The following is a 26,251-nucleotide window of genomic DNA, read 5'->3' as shown; positions in this document are numbered from 1 at the left end:
TCTTTGCAGCTCCAAGGTCGCTTTCGCGTCGCCTGGTCTCAACACCTCCGTGCGGTCATGAGGTCAGCATTCATACCGCCCTCGGCGGAGGAGCCCGGTCAAGGGAGCGGGTTCTGGTTCTGTCCTCTCCGCGGGTCCCTCCAGCTCCTGCCCCGGGTTCTCCTGCTCTCGTGCCACGTCGGTCCGCCAGGCCCCAGGGCCGCCCGCAGAAACGCCCCATCATCGGGTCCAGGAGCGAAGCCGGCGCCTGCCTTTTGAGTTTGGACGGTCTGTGGCCGCGAGGGCCGGGCTGGGGGCGCCCGCGTCGGGGCTTCTCACCGCCGCCGCGTCCGGACAGCGAGGCGGCCCCGCGCGCCGGCAGCGCAGGGGACACGGGAGCGACCCACCTCCGCGGCACAGGTGCGCAGCCGGAGGATGGAGCCGCGGCCACGCCCGCACGGGCGCCGCCTCCCTGCGCCGCCTCCGCCTCCCTCCAGGGGGCGCTGTGGGATCGACTCACGAACCGAAGCGCGGCGCCGCCCGCCGGAGTCCGCCCGGGGCTAGAGACCACAGAGAAAGGCCGCCCCCGCGGATAGAGAGGCATCTCCCAGGAGCCGCCCGGGTCGCCACGCGGGCGCCAGGCGCTTCCGCTTCCGGTTCTGCGTCGCGGAAGTTGCCTTCGGAGAGAGCGCGCGGTCCTTGTCGGCTTCCACCATGGCGTACCGTGGCCAGGGCCAGAAAGTGCAGAAGGTGATGGTTCAGCCCATCGTATCCTACGCGGGGCGGCAGGACGAGGAGGCGCGGGGAGTCGGCCTGAGGGAGCGCGGGGCGGACGCACCTCCCGTGAGCCCCCGGGGGGCAGCGCGGGTAGTCGCGGGCCTGGGCGGGCGGCGGCGGGGGGCGGGCTCGGGCTCGAGCGGGCCGCGCGGCGACGGGGGGCGCGAGGAGGGCAGCCTGAGTCCGCGACGGAGACAGCGCCCCGGGCGCGAGGAGGACGGAGGCGCCGAGCAATTCCAGCAGAGCGGGAGCGGGAGCGGGAGGGGGCGCCTGCGGCGAGCCTGGCCCGCTGGTCACTGTCCGCCGCGCGGACTCCGCCCCCTCCCGCCCAGGCCGGGCGACTCTGCCTCTGCTTCTTCCTTAACCGCTGCCGCAGAACCTCATCTTCAGATACTTGCAAAACGTACGTAAGTCATCTCTTCCCCGTCGTTCTGTGCTTCCCTTTTAAAGTCGAAGGGTGGGTTTAAGCGACAAGATGAATTCGGTCGGTGGGTAGCGTCCTCCCGTCTGATCAACGTGTCGCGGAAACGTGGAACTGCGGAGCTTGGCGGGTCGGGCCCGGGCTCGGAAACCGGCAACTCTTGATCTTGGGGGAGGGGCTTCCAGCCCCGGGTGGAGTGTAGAGATCACTTAAGAAAAAATTTAAAAAAGCGGGGGGGGGGGGTGCAGGCTAGAGATTGGAGGGGAAGCGGTCAGGAAAGCTCTGATGTAATGAAATATCAACTCCAAACCACGGAAAGAACTGTGGCATCGTTACTTTTTGCAAGACCGAAATCACTAATTTGAAAAAGTAAATTAATGGCAGATGTGCCTGGTATTTGGGTACGTTTGTTGATAGTCCTTAATGGCTAGAGCCTTGGAACCTTTCCCCCTTTTTTCTCCCCTTGGGATGAAACAAGGGAAGAATCCTATCCACTTTACTTATTTTTTTTTTTTAATTTTTATTTATTTATGATAGTTACAGAGAGAGAGAGGCAGAGACACAGGCAGAGGGAGAAGCAGGCTCCATGCACCGGGAGCCCGACGTGGGATTCGATCCCGGGTCTCCAGGATCGCGCCCTGGGCCAAAGGCAGGCGCCAAACCGCTGCGCCACCCAGGGATCGCTCCTATCCACTTTAAACCACAAAATAACGGAGGGGAGAGGGACTTAAATAGAGAAAAGATGCCCAAAAAAGGAGGAAGGGAGGGATAGGCTCAGGATGTAGTGACAGCCTGCTTTCCTTTGGAGGGATTTTTAGCAACTCAAATTGTGAGTTGGTAGGACAGGGTGTTTAAATTATTTTGGAAAGAAAATGTAGTTTCTTTTTTTTTATTATTTTTTTATTTTTATTTATGATAGTCACAGAGAGAGAGGTAGAGACACAGGCAGAGGGAGAAGCAGGCTCCATGCACCGGGAGCCCGATGTGGGATTCGATCCCGGGTCTCCAGGGTCCGGCCCTGGGCCAAAGGCAGGCGCCAAACCGCTGCGCCACCCAGGGATCCCCGAAAATGTAGTTTCTGACAATGCTCTGACAAATTTTAGTGTGGTAACATAATTACAAACCCATTAATTTCAAGTTGTAAAAACTTTTTTTTTTTTTTTTAAGTAAATCTCTATACCCAAGGTGGGGCTCAAACCCACGACCCCAAGATCAAGTCACAGGCTTCACTAACTCAGCCAGCCAGGTGCCCCAGGCCATTGTAACTTTTAATGACTAGAATCGAGGGCCCTTTCCCTGGTTGTTAAATGTGAGGGAAATTAGGGACCTAGAGAAAGCTGTTTTGAAGCTGGATTTTGCTATCGCAGATAAGAAAGAAGCTCTTGATCATTGGAAATTACTGCCTTGTGCTACACTGTCACCTTGCACTCTAAATGTATTGAGAAAAGAAGCAATAAAAAATGAGTCCCAAGATGGCAGGAAAATTATGAACTTAGTCCCAATATAGCATTTATTGAGAATGTTTCCTGGCAAATAACTGGTCTTGGTTATCATTTCTTGGATATGATTCAAATAGTTAAAAGTCTTGGCTTTTTTTTTTTTTTTTTTTTTTTTAAGATATTCTTTAGGAGCCATATTTCTCTGTTGTTTGACCAGAGTGATTGGGGTTTGTTTACTTGCTTTCTTGACCTACTTTTTTCTCCCCCCACCTCCAGAGATCTCGGATTCAGGTGTGGCTTTATGAGCAAGTAAACATGCGGATAGAGGGCTGTATCATTGTGAGTACTCAGGATGTTTTATCTCACAGCAGTTTGTTCATTTAAATGATTTTGCAGAAATGCCCAGCCAGAGCAGAAGTCGAAGACCCAACCCGAGAAAGTTCTTCAACGCTGCTTTCCTTGTCTTATGTTCTGTTTGATGGAAGTTGGGTCATTCATAAAAAAGGGAAAATTAATTCTTAAAATTACTTAAATGACAGTGTCAGTATTTAAAGAAGGGGACAAAAGAAATAAAGTGAGGTGAAAATTAATGGTGTATTAGTTCTGTATTAGGTGATACCTGAATAGAATGGAGTGGGGTTAGTTAAGTAAGACTTTCAGAATAGCAGAACATGCTAAGTAACGTGGGGTAGTTTTTCTGTTTTTTATTTTAGAGAGAGTGAGGTGGGAGGAACAAAGGGAATGGGAGAGAAACTTAGGCAGATTCTGCTGCGTGTGGAGCCGGACACAGGGCCTGATCCCTGAGCCGAAACCAAGAGTCAGACACCCAACCCGACTGCATCTCCCAGGCACCCTATCCCTAAATAATTTTTTTTTTTTTAAGATTTTATTTATTTATTCATGAGATACACAGAGAGAGAAGAGGCAGAGGGAGAAGCAAGATCCATGCAGGGAGCCCGACACGGGACTCAATCCCGGGTCTCCAGGATCATGCTCTGTGCTGAAGGCAGCGTTAAACCGCTGAGCCACCCAGGCTGCCCTAAATAATGTTTTAAAGAAAGATAAAATATGGCTAAAAAGTATTATGTTAGGACATTAGGAGGCTATGATATTTACCTTTAGATATTGCAGATTCATCAGTAATCTTCCCTGCTTACTAGTAGAAAAACAAATGTTATGGGTAGTGGCAAGAGTGTTTTGTGAGGAACATGGGAAGACTGGAGGCAGTGGAAGTTAATTCATATATGTACACACATTCTGAATTGGACAAGTTATAAGCGATAGGGACGTTGGCTCTAAGGCATAGCTAATCAAATCAAGTCCAAAAGGCTTGAGAGGTAATTTGGAGTATGTTGTGGTTTTCTTGTTATTTAAAAAGAGGCTTAGGAGGGAAATGCTTGTTTAGCTGAAAGATCAGTGGAGAGATGAGTTTCTGAAGTTAGTTGGCATTTCTCTATAGGTATTCATCTGGAATAGTTTGGGTGTGATTTTACTTGAAAATGACAATGGGTTGGCTTATTTTTCTAGGGTTTTGATGAGTACATGAACCTTGTATTAGATGATGCCGAAGAGATTCATTCTAAAACAAAGTCAAGAAAACAACTGGGTAAGAATGTAGATGGCCTTTTGGAATTGTGGAAATTTTTATTCACTTACAGAATTGAATGAGTTGCAACTCAGTTCATGTTTAAATTTATAGTTTGCATTTGAGAATTTAGTGTGTGGGAAAGTAGTTCACTCTTGAAATCATCCTCTGCCTCTGCTTACCCCACTCCCATTTCTGCTTTTGTTTTTCCACTCAGCTCTCACCAAGGTCACCAGTGACAAATGGTGTTAAATCTAATGGTTAATATTAGCCTTCATTATATTGAACTCTAAACAGCATTTCGCACTGTTGGCCACTCCCACCTTAAAACACTTTGTTCCCTTGGTTCCGTGTTACTATACTCAGATTTTCATTTTTCATTTCTAGTTATTCCTTTCCAAATTTTTTATATTCATTCTTTGGGACCCAGCCATTTGTTTTGAGTTGCTCAAGGCTTGGTTGTAGGCCTTCCTGTCATTTGGTATTATTTACCCAAAACGTCAAGGTTATAACCTTGAGACTATACTTTTAATCACCATCTATATATATTTGTATTGACCTCAGATTTACTTCCGTAGCCCTGGTCTGAGCCTATTCAACATTTCTGCTTGAATGTCTCAAAGGCTTCTCAAAGTTAACATGTGCAGAAATCAAACTCACTTCCCACCCCTTACATACTCTTTCGGAGCTATTTTAGTGTTCCCTGTCTTACTGAATGGCACCAGCCTCCATTCAGTTTACTGATTGATTTCTGTGCAACTACCTCATTTCTCTCCAGTTTGCTCTGCAGGTTGCATCTGTCTTTGAAAAGCGCCTGTCTGACCTCGTCCTCCTTTTGCTTAAAGTCCTCCAGTGACTTCCTGTGGCTAGGAAGATAAGAAAGTCTTTAATGTATTCTGCAAGGTTCTTCATGATCTGGCCTTTTGTCCCTCTGCTTGTTTTGTATCACTCTGCTTTATTTTCTGAGCTTCATCCACGCTTGTATAATTTCAGTTGTTTGAATCTGCTCATTTGCCTCACCATAAATCTTTGTATATGCTGTTTCCTCTGTCCTTAGGACTCAAATCAAATGTCAGATATCAGAGTTTGGTTTTATTTTACTTGGGGTAGGGATGGGGAGGCAGGGTGTGCTGTGTTATTTGAGTTTGTAGTTATACACTCATTTGTGGAGTTACTTTATTAATGTCTCTCTTCACTGGGCCAGATACTCCGTAAGTCCTTTTTTTTTTTTTTTCTCCCTAATATGCTTACTGCCTAATTCAATGCCTGCCATGTAGTAGTTAACCTATAGAATAGATTAATATTACCTGTTGTAGAAGTTTGGTAAAGTGAAACCATTTAATCCATTGGGGTTGATGAGCATTTCTCAAACTGATTCATATGAATTTCTAAAAATGTTTATAGATATTCTCAGGAAAAAATATTCTCTGCTCAAATAAGATTAGGAAATGTTGGGTAAGGCTCAAACAGGTTTATTAATTGCATCATGGAGTCTTTAATATACTGAGAACTCTAAGAATGGTGCTGCGGTATTCTGCATTTTTTAAAACTTTGCACATAACTCATTCCCCAACTTCTATAAACTAAGAGCAGTGGGAAATGTTGGAGTAGACCTATTTATTTGACTTAGTCTATAGAAACTATTTTTCATAAAATAACATTTCTCTACCTTCATTAGGTTCTTTTGGAAAAGTTCATAGGCTGTAATATGCATAGCCTTTCAATATATTGATATTGGAAAATGTTCACATACCTGCTCGAGAGAGGGCATTTTCAAAATCACTCAAGTATGATCCAGAATTCTGAGGCTAAACCGTCGTTACATATGTGTCTGAGTGGCTATTAATAGCTTTTTTTTTTTTTTTAAATTTTTGTGTTGCAGGTCGGATCATGCTAAAAGGAGATAATATTACCCTGCTCCAAAGTGTCTCCAACTAGAATGAATGATCAGTGAAGTGAGAAATTCTTGAGAAGGCCACGTAGTTTGTTATTTTAGATGTCCTTTGTTGGGAATATAGTTCTAAAACCCTTGTTCGTATTGTTTTGATTACCTTTATGTTCTTACCAGAGGACAATAAATGCTGTGGGATTGTTTTTATTTTAAAATTCACGTTGTTTCTTTCTATTCAGTTGTAGAGACCTTTCACACAGGTGGCAGCTAAGTGGTCTGGAGGGTGGCAATTGCCCTGGGCATTTGTTTTTTTCAAGAGCCTCAATCTATAGATTCTTAAGGCAAAGAGTAGGAATTCTACCTGACAGGTAAGCTTCTGATAGTGGGTGCTGGAGAAGAGGACTCGCAAAAATAAACATTATTGCACTAATACGCATCTTCAGCAGCACTTGTCATTCTGGCTGCCAGGACACAAGAGCTGACCACAATAGGCTGGACATGCTATAACAGCTTCTGTATCTGCTTAGCACTTTGACAGTCACTCTGTTAGGTCTCTGTGACTCTCCTACTACTAAGATCACAATGTGAAAAGTAGTTTGGGTATAGGCAAAGATAAAATGCCCTAAAAGTACATGTAAAATGAGCTCTATTAACAGTCAGCAGGACAGAGACTTGGTGAGATTAGTAACTGGAAAAAGACCACAAGCAGCACTGGTAAGTTGTTAGGCAGAATAATGGTATGTCAGTTGGAGCAACACTTGTCTCTTACTCTTCTCTCTAAAGATGTTGCCACCTCCCCCAGTAATTGCTTATGTCCTAACTGAATTAACTGGACAGATTTTTCCTCCCCCAATACTTTGGGTTGGTTCTAGTTTGGGTGCTCGCTTCGGCAGCACATATACTAAAATTGGAACGATACAGAGAAGATTAGCATGGCCCCTGCGCAAGGATGACACGCAAATTAGTTTGGGGTGCCTGGCTGACTGTGTTGGTAGAGTGTATGACTCTTGGTCTTGAGGTCATGTGTTTGAGCACCATGTTGAATGTAGGGATTACTTTAAAGATTTTATTTATTCATGAGAGATACAGAGAGAGAGAGAGAGAGAGGCAGAGACATAGGCAGAGGGAGAAGCAGGCTCCATGTAGGGAGCCTGATGTGGGACTCAATCCTGGACTCCAGGATCACACCCTGAGCCAAAGGCAGATGTTTAGCTGCTGAGCCACCCAGGTACCCCAAGGGATTACTTAAACTTTAAAAAAAAAAAAAAAAAAAATTGTAGAGTAGTTCTAGTTAGAATTCTGATAAATGATTATTGAGCATCTGCTATTATATAGGCACCAACTCAAATGCAGCGAAACACTGGCAAACAAACAGCTTCAGTGCCATGCGCTAAGTGCTATTTAAATTAGATCTTGAAAAATGAGTAAGGCCTGCCTTAAATGCGGGTAATGGGCATTACTAAGAGTGGGTGAAAAAGGGACAAGAAGTCTAGTTCCTGCTTTTCCAAGTGCCTATGAGGGAGATAGAGAAGTCTCCTTTAAACTGAGTAAAAGAGGGCAGCCCTGGTGGCTCAGCAGTTTAGCGCCGCCTTCAGCCCAGGGCGTGATCCTGGAGACCTGGGATTGGGTCCTGTGTGGGGCTCCCTGCATGGAGCCTGCATCTCCCTCTGCCTGTGTCTCTGCCTCTGCCTCTCCCTCTCCCTCTCCCTCTCCCTCTCCCTCTCCCTCTCCCTCACCCTCTCCCTCTCCCTCTCCCTCTCTGTGTGTGTCTCTCATGAATAATAAATTTTTAAATCTTTAAAAAAATAAACTGAGTAAAAGACACCCTTCATGAGATAGAGGAAATTTGTAGTTAAGTATAGAAATTTGTCCAGCTTCTAGCTGTTCCTCTCCTATTTGAACCTGTGCCTTTTTTGGTCACATTTTTAAATAAAGGGCTATTTTAGCTCTTCTAACATAGTTGAGTTTGAAATGCACTGAACCTGCTACAATATGCAAAGAAAACCTTGGGCAGCAGAGGGAGTTGCATCCCTGAGACTACTTCAGACTTTCTAGTAAAAGCTTGTTCAGGGCAAAGACCTCCCTGCAGCTTTCTTGGCACCAAAATAGCTGGGGAGAAGGATAAAAGCGGGAGCAGTATAATCCCTAAGAAAACCTGCTGGCTGCTTTTCCATTTCCCTGTGCAGCCTTTCTGACCTGGCTGCCCTGTGTAAGCAAAGCTGTGCCTGCTGTGGCTTATTCTGAATGGATCAAGACATGGAAGGTTCTATTTTTGACAGAGCAAACGATGATTGAAATAAGGTACAGTGAACTCTTACAATTCAGCTCTGTATTTAGAAATCTCTGTTTGCTTTCCTGCCTTACTGGAGCCTGTGGTGTTTGCTTTTTAAGTTGTACTTTTCCACAATCTGTAGATCTTTTTTTCCAACCAAAATTTGTATTACAGGAGGCGTTGCTGTCTGCTTCATTAAGGTTATTAAAACATGCTGCTGGGAAGCTGCTCTTGTTGGCAGCGTTTGGTATGTGAGCAATTATTTTTCTGGAATGGCTGTTGGTTTCTGAGGGGGTCTTGCTAACCACCCACTAACTCTCTTGTAACATTCTTGAAATGGGAGTGGGAGGAGACGAAGGCTCTAAAAAAGTAAAGTGCTAGTGTAGGCCTGGTGTTTTATTAGTAGGTAGGGAGGAAGAAGGGTACGGATAGTTTGAAAAGCCTAGGATTTTGTATTTGCAGGCACTAGCTATTGTCCTTGTATCAAATTTGTCAGTTTCAGGCTTAGAGAATGGATCTTTGTCTAATTTGGATTTAGGCATTATTGGCTAGGAAGTGTCATGGGCACTTCCTGTGGTAAGCCTAATAGGCAGCATCTCCTGTTAACTAGAAGATGCCAGGAGCTTTTCCTTCATTAATTATTCCTTTGATAACCTACTCGTGGTGTGCTTTTGTGAGTAGATATGCTTGGTAACTTTTGAAGTGGCATTAGAACTGATGTAAATTGTACCTTGAGTTTAAGTTTTATTCACTAAACTTTTTAAAAATTGAATTAAAACATCCTAGCTTAGTGTGTACTTTTTTCTTTTTTTTTAAGATCCATTTGAGAGAGAGACCCGAGTGGAGGAGAGGGAGAGAGAATCTCAAGCAGATTCCCCACTGAGTGTGGAACCCAACCCATGAAATTATGATCTGAGCCAAAATCACAAGTCAGGTTTAACTGACTAAGCCACCCAGGTGACCTACTTTTAGTGCATGTTTATAATTAAAATACCAGTAGTACAGAAAGGTATGAGGTAAAAAAAAAAAAAAAAAAAAAAAGTGCCTCCTTTCCCCCGTCTCCATACATAACTATTCTCCATACATAACTATTATTAGGAGTTGGGTGGTTAACCTTTAAGATTTTTTTGTTTTGTTTTGTTTTTAAGATTTTATTTATATATTTATTTGAGAGAGAGAGAGAATGTGTGTAAGCAGGGGCCAGGGGAGAAGCAGAGAGAGGGAGAAGCAGACTCCCTGCTGAATAGGGAGCCAGATGTGGGCCTTGATCCTAGGATCCTGGGTTCATGACCTGAGCCAAAGGCAAATGCCTGACTGACTGAGCCACCCAGGGACCCCTCCTTGTAAGTTCTTTACAGATACCTATGATTTGCTTTATATTCAATTTGATAACTTAAGTTTTTTTTTTAATTTCAGTTTTTAATTCTGGTACAATTGTGCCAGTCAGTAATGTTAAGTATATTCACATTGTAGTGCAGTCTCTAGCACTTATTTTATCTTGCAAAATTGAAACTATCCATTCAACAATTTCCCATCCCTCCTGCCTCCCAACTTCCAGCAAACATCGTTCTATTTTCTGTTTCTATGCGTTTGACTGATCTAGATACTTTGTATAAATGTCTTTTTTGATAGACTTCTTTCTTTCTTTCTTTCTTTCTTTCTTTCTTTCTTTCTTTCTTTCTTTCTTTCTTTCTTTCTTTCTTTTTTTTTTAAGATTTTATTTATTTATTCATGAGAGACACAGAGAGAGGCAGAGACACAGGCAGAGGGAGAAGCAAGCCCCATGCAGTGAGCCCGATGTGGGACTCGATCCCAGGTCTCCAGAATCACACCCCGGGCTGAAGGCGGCACTAAACCACTGAGCCACCAGGGCTGCCCATAATAGACTTCTTTCACTTAGCATAATGTTCTCATGGTTCATCCATGTTGTAGAATGTCATGATTTCCTTCCTCTCTTTAAGGCTGAATATTTTGTTTCTACAGCACATTTTCTTTTATACATTTAACTGACTGTCAATAAACATTTGGGTTACTTTCACCTTCTGGCTATCATGATTAATGTTCCTCTTCAAGACTCTGTTTTCAATTCCTCTGAGTATATACCCAAACGTTTTGTTTTAAGAGATGGGGAAGGAAGGTGGGTCGAGAGGAAGAGAATCATAAAGCAGGCTTCGCACCCAGCATAGAGCCTGACGCGGGGCTTGATCTCACTCTGAGATCATGACATGAGCAGAAATCAAGAGTCAGACACTTCGCTGGAGCTACTCAGGTGCCTGACCCCCCACCACCACCACAATATTTTTTGAAGAACCGTCTTAATGTTGCTATGAACATGGGTATACAGATATCTCTTTAAGACCCTGCTTTCAGTTTTTTTGAGGAACCATCATAGAGTTTTCCACAGTGGCTACACCATTTTACATTCTCATCAATAGTGCACCCCGGTTTCAGTTTCTCTACATTCTTGGCAAAACTTATTATCTATTTTTGATAGCAACTATCTCAGTGGTTGTGAGGTGATATCTCATTGTGGTTTTGACTTGTATTTCCATAATGGTTGGTGGTAAGCATCTTGATATGTTTATTGGTCATTTGTTTATCTTTTTTGGAGAAATGTCTATTGTAAGTCTTTTGCCTATTTTTAAACAGGTTATTTTTTGTCGTTGAGCTGAAGGAGTTCTTCACATAGTCTGGATATTAACCCCTTATCAGATACACAGTTCATGAATATTTTCTCCCATTCTGTAGGTTGCTTTTTCCATTCTGTTGATTATGTCTTGATGCACATCCATTTTTAATTTTGATGTAATCTAGCTTATTTATTTTTACTTTTGTTGCTTGTGCTTTTGGTATCATAACTAAGTTTTATTTGGTTATGTATGCATACTCCCTGTAGCTTGACTTTTATCAGCAAAACTTGAACATTCTTCCATGTTAAATAGCTGTTATGTATTCCATTTTGGGGGCTTCTCAATTTAAGTAATCACCTGTATTAGTGGGTGTTTTAGGCTGTTTGCAGATTTTTGCAGTTAAAAAGAATTTTGTAATGAACGTCTTTGTACCTGTTGGTGTCCACTTACATGTTTCTGTGAGTTGACTTAGAAATTGAATTACAACATCAAAGGATAGCACATTAAAAATAATTCTGGGGGCAAAATAAAAAAATAATAAAAATAATAATTCTGGGGGTACCTGAGTGGCTCAGTCCATTAAATGTCTGACTTTGGCTCAACATCAGTCTCCTGGAGTCCTGGAGCCTGCTTCTCCCTCTGCCTTTCACCCTGCTTATGCTTTCTCTTTCACTCTCTCTGTCTCATAGATAAATAGATAGATAGATGATAGATAGATAGATAAAAATCTATCTTCACAAAAAATTCTATAGGTACTTCTAAATTGCTTTTCATAGTAGTACATATGAAAAAATTGTTTTGCTCATGCCAGCCAACCATCAAGCAGCAGTTTGAATGGAACTCAGAGGCTTATTATGAGAGTACTATGAAGTCATAACTGCTGGCATCCTAAAATGGAAAAAAATTTGATCTTTGATGATTGTTGAGCCACTGAACTAATCGCCTCTAGAACTTGCTTACTACCAGACTTGTTATGTAAGAGAATGAATTTCCTGGTTGGTTTTCTGTTCATTAAAACTAAAGCATTGTAAATGAGAACAATGTCAGAACAGGGCCACCTGTTTTTGGAAGGGGATCAGTGACAAATTATTAAATGCCATGGTTGAGAAAATTGGCAGTTGAAGTGATCTTGGGCCATATAGGGGGATACAAATGAAGTGATGTAACGGATTTTGTTCCATAAAGCAGTAATTTTTACTTCCTTTACTAGTTATAAAAATAATTCCTGGGATCCCTGGGTGGCGCAGTGGTTTGGCGCCTGCCTTTGGCCCAGGGCGCGATCCTGGAGACCCGGGATCGAATCCCACGTCGGGCTCCCGGTGCATGGAGCCTGCTTCTCCCTCTGCCTGTGTCTCTGCCTCTCTCTCTCTCTCTCTGTGACTATCATAAATAAATAAAAATTAAAAAAAAAAAAAAATTCCTGAGAAAGATGATCTTGGACCATCATTTTATGTCCATAGAAACTGCTGTCTCTGGAGTATTAAAAGATTAGCCTCATCCCCAGGGCCATCCTGAGTTAGAGATGTTTTCCTAGGCTGGGAAGTTGCAGAGGAGACTTGGGGAAAATAAACAAATGAATGCCTCTTCATGGTAGACTATGTTGCTAAACCATAGAGAAAGAAGGTAGATGGAGTAGAGCGGGGAAGGGAGTATTTTTCCCAAAACAGCTTTCTTGATAAGATACTCAGTTTGGAAGGTGTTTCTTATTTTTCGTTAGTGTCTGCTTTTATTGGATGTTATATGCTAAACAGTGAAGAATGTAAAATTTAGTCCTTGCTTTTGGGGAGGCAATGAAGTATAGAAGGAAAGACGATCTTTGAAGTCCACATACCTGGGTTTATTGTATTTTTTTTTTTTTCATACCTGGGCTTAAATCTGAACTTTAGAATTAATCAAAAACATCTCAACCTCCATTTCATAATGTTGTTGGAATGATTCAATGAGATAACACATATACAATGCTGTTTCAGGCCTCAGGAATGCACTAGAAGTATTGTCTAGTTGCAAGTGAGGATAATTTAAAGTTTAAAAGATTTGTTTAGGAATATGTGTGGAGAAGAGGTAAACTCGTTCAACATTAAGCAAGTCATTATAATTTTGGTAATCTCTTGCTTGGGCTTTTTTAGTCAAACTTACTGAGGTATAATTTACAGATACTAAAATCCACACTTTACACCTATATACTTTGATGACATTTGACAAATATATACAGTTGTTTTTTGTTTTGGTTTTTTTGTTTTGTTTTGTTTTTGTTTTTGTTTTTAATTTATTCGAGAGAGGCAGAGACACAGGCAGAGGGAGAAGCAGGCTCCTCGCAGAGAGCCCAATGCAGGACTTGATCCCAGGCCCCAGAATCATGACCTGAGCCAAAGGCATACACTCAACCACTGAGCCACTCAAAAACAGAGCCTTGGGAGTTCTGGTTTTTTTTAAGGAATTTTTCCATTTCATTTAAGTTATCAAATTTATTGGCAAGGAGTTGTACATATTTCCTTATTTATCTATAGGATCTGTAGCGATGCCTTGTTCATTTTTCTCATGTTTTACTGTTTTCAGTTTCATCAATTTTTACTCTTTATTTTCTTCTATGTGCTTGCTTGAGTTTACTTTGATCTTTTTATTGTTTCTTAATGTAGAAGATGTAGATTGATACAAAACATTTCTTATTTTTTTAAACATTTTACTGTGTTTCACAAATTTCAGTAATGTATTTTCATGTAGCTAAAAATATTTTCAGCTTCATTTTTAATTTTCTCTTTCATGCATGAGTTGTTTAGAAGTGTGTTAATTTCCAAATATTTGGGGATTGTCCACCTATCCTGTTACTGCTTTCTAGTAGAATTCTGTTGTGTTCAGATAATTTACTATATCTGATTTCAATTACCTTAAATTTTTTAATGTTGCTTTGGTAGCCCACAACATGATCTGTCTTGGTGACTATTCCACATGCACTTAAAAAGAAAGTGTGTATTGCTGGGATGCCTGGCTGGCTTAGTCAGTAGGGCATGCAACTCTTGATCTCAAGGTTGTGAGTTCAAGCCCCATGTTGGGCATAGAGCTTACTTTTAAAAAAGAATATGTATTGCTGTTGTTGGAGAAAATGAAAGTATTCTATAAATATCAGGTCAGATTGTTTAATAGTGTTCAAGTTCCCTGTCATTATTAATTTATTTGTCTAGTCATTCTCTCCGTTATTTAGCAAAGTAAGTTTATTGTAGATATCATATCGTTGAGGTCCAATCTGACAATTTCTGCCCGGGTCACCTGGGTGGCTCAGTGGTTGAGCATCTGCCTTTGGCTTGGGTCGTGATCCTGGGATCCTTGGATCAAGTCCTGCATCAGGCTCCCCCAGGGAGCCTACTTCTCCAGAACTCTGCTTTGTTTCTGCCTCTCCGTGTGTCTGTCATGAATAAAGAAATAAAATCTTTTAAAAAGTTAAAAACATAATCATTAACCTTTATAGTAATTATTCATATGGTTGGTTTAAATCTGCCATCAAGTGGGAGGCAATTCTTCATAAGTCTGTCTCGCAAGCAAGGTACTGACTATCCTTTGTTTCTGACTGTCTTTACATGGATGTTTATTTAGCAAACTGCCATGGAAGATAGATAATATCTCCCTCTAGAGTAAGGAACGGGCATGCTTATTGCCCACATAAAAAAAATTTTCTTCCCCAGATACCAAGTTTTTCTACAATAACACAACCCAGTGCATGTGTCCGTATCAATGTCGCCCTAGTTACACCCTGCTTTGGAAATTGCAGTTGGGGCATTTTTCGCAAAAATGCTGATATTCTGGATACTACCATTGATGTGAGTGATAAACTGCCCTTCTGTGACAAAATGTCTCCTGTTTTCTACCAACATGCATGAAATTGTTAGCCTGCAGGTAGAGTAAAATTTGAGATACTTTACAGTTCTTAAATCTATCTCATTTGTTTTCTGTTTGTCATATCTCTTCTTTTTTCTTGTCTATTTTTCTATCTTCTTTCGGATTATTTTTATAATGAATCTATTTTATTTCTACTATTGGCATATTGGCTATACCCCATTAAACATTTTTACATGAGGGTACCTGGGTGGCACAGTCAGTTAAGCGTCCAACTCTTGGTTTCGGCTCATTTCAGAATCTCAGGGTTGGGAGATCGAGCCCCCTGTCAGACTCCACACTTAGCGCAGAATCTACTTGGGTTTCTCTCTTCCTCTGCCCCTTCCGTTTGTGCATGGATACATGCACTCTCTCTAAAATAAATAAATCTTTAAAAAAATTTTTTACATTACCTAGGGATTACAATCTTTAACTTATTATAGCTTATCATTAGTATTTAATTGCTTTGCATATGATATAAGAACCTTGTACCTCCAATTTCTCCCTTTTTTGTGCTCTTTTGTCATACTTCTGGGTGTGTTATAAATCTTTGTGTGTGTGTGTGTGTGTGTGTGTGTGTGTGTGTGTTATAAATCTTAAAGCACATAACGTCAGTTATCAAGACTTACGTTGTATGACTATTGGGAAGTCCCATCTTTTCTGTCTCAAGAATTTTTAAAAATTTAATGTAAACTTTTGGATTGGAAATAATTTTTCAGATTATTCTTTGAAAGAGGTATGAGTTTTTTCCTTGAATAGATCTTTTCTTGGCTTTTACTTGATATTCCATACATAAAGTCCTATGTCCTCTTCGAGGAAACCTGAGTGCTGATTCCATTTCTGTAATAGACTGCCTTTCAAAGTGTTGGCTAAGGTTCAGTGTCAGGGAATTAGCAGGAAGGGCTGGAGGGAAGGTCAATAAGGGCATTTCCTTTTTTCCTCTTATTGTTAATTTCCTTCAGACAGCTAAAGGAGAAAAAAATACATTTTGCTGTAGTCTTTATATCTTGATTTGACTCTAGAATGTTCCTTTTTTCCAGATTCTTTTTTTTTAATTTTTTTTTTAAATTTATTTATGATAGTCACAGAGAGAGAGAGAGAGGCAGAGACATAGAGGGAGAAGCAGGCTCCATGCACTGGGAGCCTGACGTGGGATTCGATCCCGGGTCTCCAGGATCGTGCCCTGGGCCAAAGGCAGGTGCTAGACTGCTGCGCCACCCAGGGATCTCCCCTTTTTTCCAGATTCTATTAAAAAGTTTATTATTATGATATTTGGAGATTTTAAAATCTTCCTTTGGTAGCCATTTCCTGCTGCCCTTTAGGTTTGTGCATAATATTCTATTGATTTAACAAATCATAATTTATGAGAAATATTTTCAGCTTTTTTCACTTATTATAAACTGTCACCATGAACATCTTTGTCTCTTTTTTCTCTCATAAAGATATATTTCTATGAGTGGGTTTCTATATTTTAAAACTTTGGCATTTTTATAGTTTTTCATTGTAAAAGTAAATAAGAGAGTAGTAAATTTGGGACATAATGTATTCGGGCAGAAGAACTTATAATTTGCCTAAGGAAAAAAGGTGAGTCAAATCGATTGTAGACTTGTTGAAAGATCAGCTAATTGCAAGGAAATTTTAAAAAATTTGTTATGGATCTCTACTTATTCTTTGTCCAGAGATTGGTGCTTAAGGTTTCAGTACCCCCCAATTTTTTTATTTTTATTGTATTAAAATGCAACATAAAATTTACTGTATTAATGTTTTTTTTGAGAGAGAAAGAGTGTGCTCAGGTGCACACGTGCATGAGCCAGAGGGTGGGGAGTGAGGGGCAGAGGAAGAGGGAGAGAATCTTAAGGAGGCTCCATGCTGGGCCTGCTAAGATTCTCTTGTGGGGTTCCATCTCAGAACCCTGAGATCACAACCTGAGCTGAAATCAAGAGTCGGATGCCCAAATGACTGAGCCACCATATTAGCCATTTTTAAGTGTACAGTTTGATGATGTTAAATACATTAACAGTTGTACAATCATCATCATCATATGTAGCTTTTCATCATATAGTTTAAAACTATATCCATTACTGTTTAGTAACCCCCAATTCCCTTCTCACTCCCCCACTCCTGGTAGTTCTACTTTTTTCTCTGATTTTGACTACTTTAAGTACCTCATATAAGCAGAATCATACAGTTTTTGTCTTTTTATCACTGGCTTAGTATAATGTCCTCAAGATTGATCCATGCTGTACTATGTTAAAAATTTCCTTTTTGTAGCTGAATATATCATTGTACATATTTACCACATTTTCCTTATTCATCTGTCAGAAGACACTTGGGTGTTTTTTTTTGTTTTTTTTTTTTAATTTTTATTTATTTATGATAGTCACACAGAGAGAGAGAGAGAGGCAGAGACACAGGCAGAGGGAGAAGCAGGCTCCATGCACCGGGAGCCTGACGTGGGATTCGATCCTGGGTCTCCAGGATCGCGCCCTGGGCCAAAGGCAGGCACCAAACCGCTGCGCCACCCAGGGATCCCGACACTTGGGTGTTTTAAGTGTTTTGAATAATGTTCTGAACATGAATGTACAAACATGTCTTTAAGACCTTAGTTTCAGTTCTTTTGAGTATATACACATAACTGGAGTTGCTGGGTCATAGATGATTTTATTTTTTAAAGTTTTTGATTTTGTTTAGTAATCTCTACACCCAATGAGGAGCTCAAGCTCCCAAGATCAAGAGTTATATATTCTTTTTTTTTTTTTTTAAGATTTTATTTATTTATTCATGACAGACAGAGAGGCAGAGACACTGGCAGAGGGAGTAGCAGGCTCCATGCAGCGAACCTGACGTGGGACTCGATCCCGGGTCTCCAGGATCACACCCTGGGCCAAGGATGGTGCTAAACTGCTGAGCCACCCAGGCTGCCCGAGTTAGTTGTTCTAACTGAGCTAGCCAAGTGCCCATCTATTTAATTTTTTGAGGAACCACCATACTATTTTCTATTGTACCATTTTACCTTCTTACCAACAGTGTATAACGGTTCCACATTTTCCATGTCATCACTAACATCTGTTAATTTTGGTTTTTGATACTAGCTCCTTATAGCTTTTATTTGCATTTCATAGCATCTTTTCATGTACTTATTGGTCATTTGTATATCTTTAGAGAAATGTCTGTTCAAGTCTTTGCCTGTTTTTTAATTCAGTTGTTTGGATTTTTGTTGTTGATTTTTACAAGTTCTCTGTATATTCTGGATGTTAATCTCTTATTAGATACATAATTTGCAAAAAAAAATACATAATTTGCAAATATTTTCTCCCATTCTGTGAATTCTCTTTATTCTGAAGAGTGTCTTTCACTGCTTTAAAATTTTTAAATGTTCATCAAGTTTATCATTTTCTTTTCTTGTCTATGCCTTTGGTGTCATGCCCAAAACATTATTGCCAAATCCAATGGTATACAGCTTTTATCCTATAATTTCTTTTAAGATTTTTATAGTTTTAGGTTTGACATTTAGGCCTTCAATATATTGTGAGTTCAGCTTTTGTATATAGTGTTGAATAAGTGTCCAACTTCATTCTTTTGCATGTGGATATCCACTTTTTCCAGCACCATTTGTTGAAAAAACTATCCTTCATTGAGTGGTCTTGGCACCTTTGTCAAAAATGATTTGATTGTATATGCAAGGGTTTATTTGGAGGCTCTTTATTCTATCCCATTGGTTTATATATTTGCCTTTATGCCAGTACCATACTGTTTTGAGCTTTGTGGTAAGTTTTAAAATCAGGAAGTATGAGTCTTCTAATTTTGTTCTTCCTTTTCAGGACTCTTTGGCTATTCAGACTCCTTCAAGAATCCATATGAATTTTAGTTTGTTTTTTTCCCTATTTCTGCAATAAACATCAGGTTGTTGATAGGAATTACATTGAATCTGTAGATCACTTTGGGTAGTATTGATACCATTAACAATATTAAGTCTTCCAATCAATGAGTATGGAATGTTTCCACTTATTTATGTCTTTAATTTCTTTAGTCAGTAATTTGTAGTTTTCATTGCACACAAGTGTTTCACCTCCTTGGCTATTTTTGATCCTATTATAATTGCAGTTTTTATAATTTTCTTTCCCATTGCTTATTACTACTGTATGTAAATATAACTGATTTTTGTGTGTTCACTGTGTATCTTGTGACTTTGCTGAATTAAAATATTAGTTGTAGGATCCCTGGATGGCTCAGCGGATTGGCGCCTGCCTTTGGCCCAGGGCGTGGTCCTGGAGTCCCGGGATCGAGTCCCGCATCGGGCTCCCTGCATGGAGCCTGCTTCTCCCTCTGCCTGTGTCTCTCTCTGTGTCTCTCATGAATAAATAAATAAAATCTTTAAAAAATAATAATAATAATAAAAAAAATAAAATATTAGTTGTAAAAGGTTTTTTGTAGAATCATTAGAATTTTCTACATGAAATATTCTATATGTAAAGAGAATTTTATGTTCTTTCTTTCCAATTTGGATACCTTTTATACTTCTTTCTTGTCTAAATGCTCTCACTAGAACTGCCCTTGTGGCTCCTGGGTGGCGCTGTTGGTTAAGTGTCTGACTCTTGATTTTGGCTCAGGTAGTATCTTTGGATTGTTAGATCAAGCCCTATGTCAGCTCCATGCTGGATGTGGTGACTGCTTAAGATTCTCTCCCTGTCCCACAGCCCTCCTCCCCGCAAAAGAACTACCTAATACTATGTTGAATAAAAGTGAAGAAAGTGGATGTTATTGCCTTATACCTGACCTTAGAAGAAAAGCTTTCAGTCTTTCATTATAGAATATGATGTTTGCTATGTGTTGTTTTTTTTTTAATGGCTCTTATTGCATCAAGGTGATTTTCTTCTACTCCTAGTTTGTTGAGAGTTTTTATAAGGAAAAGGTGTTGAATTTTGTCCAATGCTTTTTCTATATGAATTGAGATGATCATATGGATGGGGTTTTTTTTTTTCACTTTATTTTGTTAATCTGTAGTATATTACATTGATTGGTTTTTGTATATTGAACCAGCCTCACATTCCAGGAATAAACCCCATTTCGTCATGGTATACAGTCCTTTTAACATGCTGCTGAATTTGGTTTGCTGGTATTTTTTTGAAGATTTTTACATCAGTGTTTGTATAGAATATTGGTCTGTAGTCTTTTTGTAATGTTTGGTTTGGTATCAAGATAATGCTGTCCTTATAGAATGAGTTAAGAAATGTCCCCTACTCTCTTATTTATTTATTTATCATTTATTTATTTTGAAATGTTCGAGAAGGATTAGTATTCTTTAAATGTCTGGTAAATGTAAAATAAAATCTTTAAAAGTGGGGGGCACCTGCGTATCTCAGTCAGTTAGGCATCTGCCATAGGCTCAGGTCATGATCAAGGGGCCTAAGATTGAACCACCCCACATTGGGCTTCCTGCTCAGTGGGGAGCTTGCTTCTCCCTCTGCCATTCCCTCTACTTGTGCTCTCTGGCTCTCTCTACCTCTCTGTCAAATAAGTAAGTAAAATCTTATTAAAAAAATAAATGTCTGGTAGAATTTACCAATGAAAGTATCAGGTACAAGAGTTTTCTTTGTCAGAAGATTTTTGATTACTGATTCAGTCTCATTACCAGTAATAAGTTTATTCAGATTTTCTATTTCTTCATGGTTTAGTCTTGGTAGGTTTTATGTTTTTAAGAACCTGTCCATTTCATCTAAGTTATCTAATTTGTTGTCATATAGTTTATAATCCTTTTCATTTCTGTAAAATTGATAGTAATATCTCCATTTCTTATTTTAGTTGAGTCTGTTTTTTTCTTAGTCCATCTAACTAAAGGTTTATTAACTTTGTTGATCTTTTCAAGAACGAACTTTTGATTTTCTCTATTTTTTCTGTTCTCATTCATTTGTTATAATCTTTATTATTTCCTTTTACTAGTTTTGAGTTTAGTTTCTTCTTTTCTTATTCCTAAATTATGTTAGACTGTTGATTGGAGACTTTTAATGAAGCATTTATACCTGTAAATTTCCTTCTTAACACTACATTCACTTCATCCCACTTGTTTGTCCCACGAAACAAGCATGCTGTGTTTCGTTTTCATTCATTTCTAAGTATTATGCTTTTGTCTTTGGTCCATTGTTAAAAATTTCATTGTTGGGATCCCTGGGTGGCGCAGCGGTTTGGCGCCTGCCTTTGGCCCAGGGCGCGATCCTGGAGACCTGGGATCGAATCCCACATTGGGCTCCTGGTGCATGGAGCCTGCTTCTCCCTCTGCCTGTGTCTCTGTGCCTCTCTCTCTCTGTGTGACTATCATAAATAAATAAAAATTTAAAAAAAAATAAAAATAAAAAAAAATAAAAATAAAAATTTCATTGTTTAGTTTCTACGGATTGATAAATTTTCTAATTTAACTTCTGTTGTTGATTCTTTATCCCATTGTGGTGGGAGAAGATACTTTGTGTACCTAAGAAGAATATGTATGCTCGCGCTTGTTGGGTAGCATGTTCTGTATATGTCTGTTATATCTACTTAATTTGTTGTGTTAAATCCTGTGTTTGCTTAGTTATCTGCTGTCTGATTGTTCTGTCCACTATTGAGAGTGGGATATTGAAGTCTCCAACTACTATTGCAGAGCGGTCTGCTTTTCCCTTCACTTCTGTCTGGTTTTGCTTCATATATTTTGCTGGTATGTTATTAGATGCCTAAATATCTTATTGCTGTGTTATACTTTTGAATGTGTGTAATATCCTTTTTTGTCTCTTGTAACCTTTTTAGATATATATAATGTTTATTTGTCTAATAGTAGTATACCTCCCCCTTCTCTCTTTTTATTGTTACTTACATGAAATATTTAAATCCTTTTACATTCAATCTATTTGTGTTTTGGGATCCAAAATGAGTCTCAGGTAGACACATATTTTGGATCATGTGTTTTTATCTGTTCTACCAACCTTTTTTTAAATTGGAGATTTTAATCCATTTACATTTAATTACTGATAAGAAGGGACTTCTGTCATTTTGTTTGTTTTCTGTAGGCATTATACCTTTTTTATTCTAAATTGACTGTGTTACTGTCATTGATATTTAGTTGATTCTTTTAGTAGTGAAATAATTCATTTCTCATTTTGTGCATATTTTATGGTAGAATTTTGTGTGTGTGTGTGTGGTTATGTGGGGATTACTTTGAACATCCTGTTGTTGCAACATTCTAATTTGAATTTATACTAGCTTAATTTCCATACCAGAACTCCTTTGCAACATTGTCCCCACCCATTTCAGTTAATACCACAAATTTGAATCTTTATACATTGTCCCAAAACGTAAACTATTAATTATTTAAAGTGCTTTAATCGCACGATGCCTGGGTGGCACAGTTGGTTAAGTGTCTTGCCTTTGGCTCAGGTCATGATTTCAGAATCTTAGAATTGAGCCCTGTGTTGGGCTTCCTGCTCCGCAGGGAGTCTGCTTATCCTTCTCACTCTGCCCATCTGCGCTGTTTGTGCTTTCCCACATTCTCTGTCTAAAATAAATAAAATTAAAAAAAAATAAATACATTATTCTCTTTAATGTAGAAAACAACATGCAGATTTATATGCTAAAGTTACAGTAATAGTCGTGTAAACTTACTAATTTTTTTAAATATATTAGTCTCTTAAATCGTGTAGAAAACAAAGAATTACAAACTTGTCAAGATAACACTAGCTTGCTTGCTTTTTTCTTATTTAAATTTATTTATTTGCTTAGAGACTGTGGGCAGCGGGAAGAGGCAGAGGGAAAGAATCTCAAGCAAACTCCCAGCGATCACAGAACCCGACACAGGGCTCAATCTCACAACCCTGAGATTATAACCTGAGCCAAAATCAGTTGAACACTTAACTGACTGAGCCACCTTGGTGCTTCAGTACTAGTTTTCATAATTTTCCATGCATTGATTTTTGTTGAGATCTTTATTTTTTCATATGGATTTCAGTTAGTGCATAGTGTCCTTTAATTTCACCCTTGAGCATATCTTTCAGGGCAGACCTAGTGATAAGAACTCTTCCAGCTTCTCTTTATCTAGGAATGTCTAAATTTCTCCCCACTCTTGAAGAATAGTTTTGTGAGGTAAAAGAATTTTGGTTGATAGGTTTTTCTTCTTTTAACACTTTGAATATGTCAGACCACTATCTGCTGACTTACAAAGTTCCTTAGAAATCTGCTCCTTTACTTTTTGACTATCTCTTGTATGTGACAAGTCAATTTCCTCTTGTTCCTTCAGGGTTCTCTTTTTAACTTTCGCTTTCAAACATTTGATTATAATGCATCTCAGGGTTGATATCTGTAAGTTCATCTTTATTGGATTTCTTTGAGCTTCTTGGGTGTTTATTTTCATTTCTTCCATCAAATTTGGTAAGTTTTCAGCCATTACATCTTCAGGTATTCTCTCTGTCCCTTTCTCTCCTCTCCTCGGATTCTCACACTTTATATGTTGGTCCGCTTGATGTGTTCCACAGGTCTCTCAAGTTCTGCTTTTATTCATGCTTTTTTCTTCCTGTTCCTCATACTCAGTAGTTTCTATTGTCCTGTCTTCTTCAAAGTTGCTAATTCTTTTTTCTCCCTACTCAAATCTGCCTTTGATCTCTCTGGTAAATTTTTCCTTTCAATTATACTTTTTAGCTGTATAGTTTTGTTTTTAATTTCTTTTTAGGTTTCTTGCCACTTTGTTCATACTTCATACACCATTTTCTTGACTTTCTGTACATCTTCCTTTAGTTCTTTGAACACTGTTAAGAACATTGTTTTAATGTCTGGCTAGTAGATCAGCTATCAAGTCTTTTCTCAGACCATTTCTGTTGACTTAGTTTTTTCCTTTCAGTAGGCCATACGTTCCTATTTCTTTGTGTGCCTTGTGACCTTTTTTTTTGAAAATGACATTTGAATATAATAATGTTATCTTGAGAAATCAGGTTTTCTCCTTCCCCAGAGTTTTCTGTTTTTAGAATTATTTTAGTAATAATAAACTCTTTAGGGGAGTTTGGGGCTTGGTTTGGTTTGGTTTTCATTATTATAGGCTGTCTCTGTGTCAAGGATCAGGCTGAGGTGTAAACTTAAGGTCTTCTCAAGTCAAGAAATAATGGCTGAAAATTTTGCAAGTTTGATGACAACTCTATGCCCATACAAGAATCTCAATATGTGTGAAACACAAAAAACATAAAGGGAACAAAATCAAAGCACATTTACTCAATTTCCTCAAGCCAGAGATTAAGAGAAAATATTAAAAGCCGTCAGGTGAAAAGACACATTACATATAGAGAAAGATAAAGATGACAGCATATTTCTCATCAGATATGATGGAAGTATGAAAACAATGGAGTAACATCTTTAAAATCATGAAAGGTGCGCCTGGGTGACCCAATCAGGTAAGCTTCTGATTTGAGCTCAGGTTCTGGGATTGAGCTCTGAATTGGGCTTCTCCCTCTTCCTCTGCACCTCCTCCAATTTGTGCTTGCTTGCTCTCTCTCGTAAATAGTCTTTAAAAAATAAAGTGCTAAAAAAAAAAAAGGAAAGCTTGAATGCCTTGCCCAGCAAAGATATCTTTCAAAAACAATGGTGAAATAAAGACTACTTTAGAAAATTTCAAAGTATTCATCACCAGCATACTTGTGCTATAAGAAGTGTTAACAGAAGGTCCTTCAGGGATAAGGGGAAAGATACCAAATGGAATTCTGGAGCTACACAAAGGAATGAAGAGTAAAAGTTTATTTTAAAAGATAATTACTGGGTACCTGGGTGGCTCAGCGGTTGAGCTTCTGCCTTTGGCTCAGTGCATGATCCCAGAGTCCTGGGATCAAGTCCCACATCAGGCTCCCTGCAGGGAGTTGGCATCTCCCTCTGCCTCCATCTCTGCCTCTCTCTGTGTCTCTCATGAATAAATAAATACAGTTGTTTAAAATAAAAATAAAAAATACTGCTTAAAGAAAGAAGTAATTAAAATTAAGTATGAGGTTTTTAATACACATGAAAATAAAAACATAACAATAGGACAAAGGCCAGGAAAGGAGGTAAAGGGAATCTTATTGGCGTAAGATTCTTACCCTGTACATAAAGTTATATATTAGTTGAATATAGAATGTAATAATTTAAAGATTAGTGTATATGAAAGGCCTAAAGCAGTTAAAAAATTTAAAAACTGATAAGACAACAGAAAAGGTATAATAGAATCATAAAATATCCTCAGTCTCAAGAGGAAAAAGGTAACAAGAGCTGAGACAAACTGAAGATAGAGCAAGATAGTTTAAGACCATTCATATCATAATTACACTTAATGAAAATTGTCCAAACACCCCAGTTAACATCAGAGTCAATAAAAAAGGAAGGCCCAACTACATGCTGCTTACACAAAAACAACTTAATAAAAGACACAAGTGTAAAAGGATGGAAAAAGAAGCCCTATTACCTCTATTAAAAGGAGGCTGGAGATGTAAATAACAAGATTAATTTTAGAACAAAGCCATCATGGCAAAAATGATCATTTCATAAAGGTCACAGGGTCAATGTTTTTTAATTTTTAGAGAGAGTGGGGAGGGGCAGAGTGAGAAGGAGAATCTTAGGCAGACTCCATGCCCAGTGTGGACCCTTAACGTGGGGCACAATCTCACAATCCTGAGATCATCACCTGAAATCAAGTGTTGGATTCTTAGCCACCCAAATGCTTCCAAAGGATCGATTCTATAAGAGGTCATAACAATCAAAAGTTTATAGGCCTAACAGAGCTTCAAGATCTATGAAGCAAAAACTGACAACTGTGAGGAAAAACACAATTTTCAAAATTACAATAAAAATATCAGTACTTCTCAATAATAGTTATGTAGAAAATTAACACACTTGGAACTAATATATGCCAATTACATCTCAATTTTTTGGAAAAGAAGATGATCTAAAAATATTGAGCTACACTATCAACCAATTTAATGTAATTGACTTTATACAGTACTTTACAGCAGCAGAAAACATTTTTTCAAGTGCACAAGGGACCTTTATCAAGATAGGTCATATTCTGAGCAACAAGGCAAGTATCAATACATTTAAAAGGATTCAAAATCATACAAAGTATGTTCTTTGACAATAAAATTGAATTAGGAATTGATAACAATTTCTGGGAAATCTCCAAATATATGGGAACTATAACACATTTCTACATAGCTAATCAATCAACAAAGAAACCAAAAGAAATTAAGATTTGTTTTTTAAAATGAAAAGTGAAAACAATATATTAGAATTTGGACGATACAGCTAAAACAAGTGACAATTTATAGTGTAGATGCCTGTATTTGAAAAGAAAAATCTCAAAAAAAAAAAATCTCAAATCAATGACCTGAGCTTCCACCTTTAACTCGAAAATAAAGAAT

The 26,251-nt window shown here is 39.0% G+C and overlaps 1 protein-coding gene, 2 long non-coding RNA genes and 1 other non-coding gene across 6 annotated transcripts in view; all 4 read left to right on the top strand.

The window, feature by feature from the left end:
• Positions 1-612: 612 nt before the first annotated feature.
• SNRPE (small nuclear ribonucleoprotein polypeptide E) lies at positions 613-6,307 on the top strand. Of its 3 annotated transcripts, none has more exons than XM_072814845.1 (5): positions 613-747; positions 1,133-1,159; positions 2,893-2,955; positions 4,144-4,222; positions 6,084-6,307. In XM_072814845.1, the coding sequence occupies exons 1-5, from the start codon at positions 694-696 to the stop codon at positions 6,137-6,139; spliced, it is 279 nt and encodes a 92-aa protein (XP_072670946.1). In that variant the 5' UTR covers positions 613-693; the 3' UTR covers positions 6,140-6,307. The 3 variants fall into 3 exon arrangements, with proteins under 3 accessions (XP_072670946.1, XP_072670947.1, XP_072670945.1); XM_072814844.1 differs by having other exon boundaries at positions 679-729; positions 1,089-1,163; XM_072814846.1 differs by lacking the exon at positions 1,133-1,159 and having other exon boundaries at positions 628-729.
• A 662-nt stretch (positions 6,308-6,969) lies between these two features.
• Positions 6,970-7,076, top strand: LOC140627069 (U6 spliceosomal RNA). The gene has a single exon (XR_012026023.1). It is a non-coding gene; the product is annotated as a U6 spliceosomal RNA (small nuclear RNA).
• LOC140626945 (uncharacterized) overlaps positions 7,061-26,251 on the top strand; it is a 96,596-nt gene continuing 77,405 nt past the window's right edge. The window contains exon 1 of the long non-coding RNA XR_012025906.1: positions 7,061-8,393. This is a non-coding gene — a long non-coding RNA (uncharacterized lncRNA). The remainder of the gene's footprint in view (positions 8,394-26,251) is intronic.
• The window catches only part of LOC140626946 (uncharacterized), a 56,062-nt gene continuing 39,201 nt past the window's right edge, over positions 9,391-26,251 (top strand). Inside the window, exon 1 of the long non-coding RNA XR_012025910.1 lies at positions 9,391-11,969. This is a non-coding gene — a long non-coding RNA (uncharacterized lncRNA). The remainder of the gene's footprint in view (positions 11,970-26,251) is intronic.

The sequence above is a fragment of the Canis lupus genome, chromosome 38 (genome assembly GCF_048164855.1).
Source record: "Canis lupus baileyi chromosome 38, mCanLup2.hap1, whole genome shotgun sequence".
In the NCBI taxonomy this organism is placed as follows: domain Eukaryota; kingdom Metazoa; phylum Chordata; class Mammalia; order Carnivora; family Canidae; genus Canis; species Canis lupus.
The sequence above is the reverse complement of the archived record's forward strand: the minus strand, read 5'-3'. Positions and strand labels throughout refer to the sequence as shown.

Excerpts from the sequence above, each read along its gene's own strand:
- SNRPE (XM_072814844.1), top strand. The coding sequence starts at position 694 with ATGGCGTACCGTGGCCAGGGCCAGAAAGTGCAGAAG. Across the intron at positions 1,164-2,892 it reads CAGATACTTGCAAAACGTAC|AGATCTCGGATTCAGGTGTG; the intron begins GTAAGTCATCTC and ends CCCCACCTCCAG. Across the intron at positions 4,223-6,083 it reads AAAGTCAAGAAAACAACTGG|GTCGGATCATGCTAAAAGGA; the intron begins GTAAGAATGTAG and ends TTTGTGTTGCAG.